Consider the following 923-nt stretch of genomic DNA (forward strand, 5'->3'; position numbering starts at 1 on the left):
ACGAGGCGGCCCTGCACGAGGCGGGGGTGGGCGAGGCGGCCGTGCACGAGGCGGCCCTGCGCGAGGCGACCATGCGCGAGGCGGACGTGGGCGAGGCGGATGCGCAAGGGGTCAGCACGAGGCGGCCATGGGGGATGAGGCCATCCACTGTGGGCGAGGCGGCCATGCAGTGTGGACGGGGCGACTGGGGAAGAGCAGTAAGCAAGGCAGCTGTGCATCATCCATCCTTGGTTGTGGTGAGGCCTTTTCTTTACCAATTTCCTCACAGAAATTTGGGGTGGTGACAAGCACAAACAGGCCAGAGGGAGTAATTCCGTGCCCAACCAAAAAAACTGCAGGACGAGCCCTTAATCCCAACTTTTCTCGACTTTTTTTCCTGAGGTGTTCACCTGTCGCAAAACAAAGGAAAGATAGGGCGGCCGGCAGTCGTGTGACAATTCAAGATGGGAGACCGAAGAGGCCAGCGTGCTCCGCAGGTACGAAGCTGCCTCCAAATTGATTCGTCATTTATGCCTTGCTCATTTTATTAATCGCCCACCTGATCCCCCCCCAAATTCCATGGTCGATTGAACGACATAGGTGAAGAACAAGTCGGCGGCCGAGATCCAGATCACTGCCGAGCAGATCATTCGCGAGGCTCAGGAGCGGCAGGAGGAGGAAATCCAGCCGCCCAAGCAGAAGATCACCGATAAGGAGGAATTGGACGAGTATCGATTGCGGAAGCGTAAGGAATTCGAGGATCAGATTCGCAGGCAGCGCGGCCTCATCACAAATTGGCTCAAGTATGCCGCCTGGGAGGACAGCCAGGGCGAGATGGAGCGGGCGCGCAACGTCTACGAGCGCGCGCTCGATGTGGAGTACCGCAATGTCACCATCTGGCTCAAGTACGCCGAGATGGAGATGAAGCACAAGAACGTCAACCT

The 923-nt window shown here is 57.9% G+C and overlaps 2 protein-coding genes across 2 annotated transcripts in view; both read left to right on the forward strand.

Annotated features, from left to right (window-relative positions):
• The window catches only part of ACA1_151980 (uncharacterized protein), a gene marked incomplete at both ends in the record, with an annotated part of 768 nt that extends 484 nt beyond the window's left edge, over positions 1-284 (forward strand). Inside the window, one exon of the mRNA XM_004333960.1 lies at positions 36-284. Coding sequence (XP_004334008.1) covers positions 36-284 — 249 coding nt within the window. The remainder of the gene's footprint in view (positions 1-35) is intronic.
• Positions 285-443: 159 nt separating this feature from the next.
• On the forward strand, positions 444-904 carry ACA1_152090 (uncharacterized protein; the record flags this gene model as incomplete). The annotated part of the gene is given in 3 exon segments (XM_004333961.1): positions 444-476; positions 580-884; positions 895-904. 3 exon segments carry the CDS (start codon positions 444-446, stop codon positions 902-904), a joined length of 348 nt encoding a protein of 115 aa, XP_004334009.1.
• Between the last annotated feature and the right edge of the window lie 19 nt (positions 905-923).

The sequence above is a fragment of the Acanthamoeba castellanii genome, assembly GCF_000313135.1.
Source record: "Acanthamoeba castellanii str. Neff unplaced genomic scaffold scf7180000084719, whole genome shotgun sequence".
Classification (NCBI taxonomy): Eukaryota; Discosea; order Longamoebia; family Acanthamoebidae; genus Acanthamoeba; species Acanthamoeba castellanii.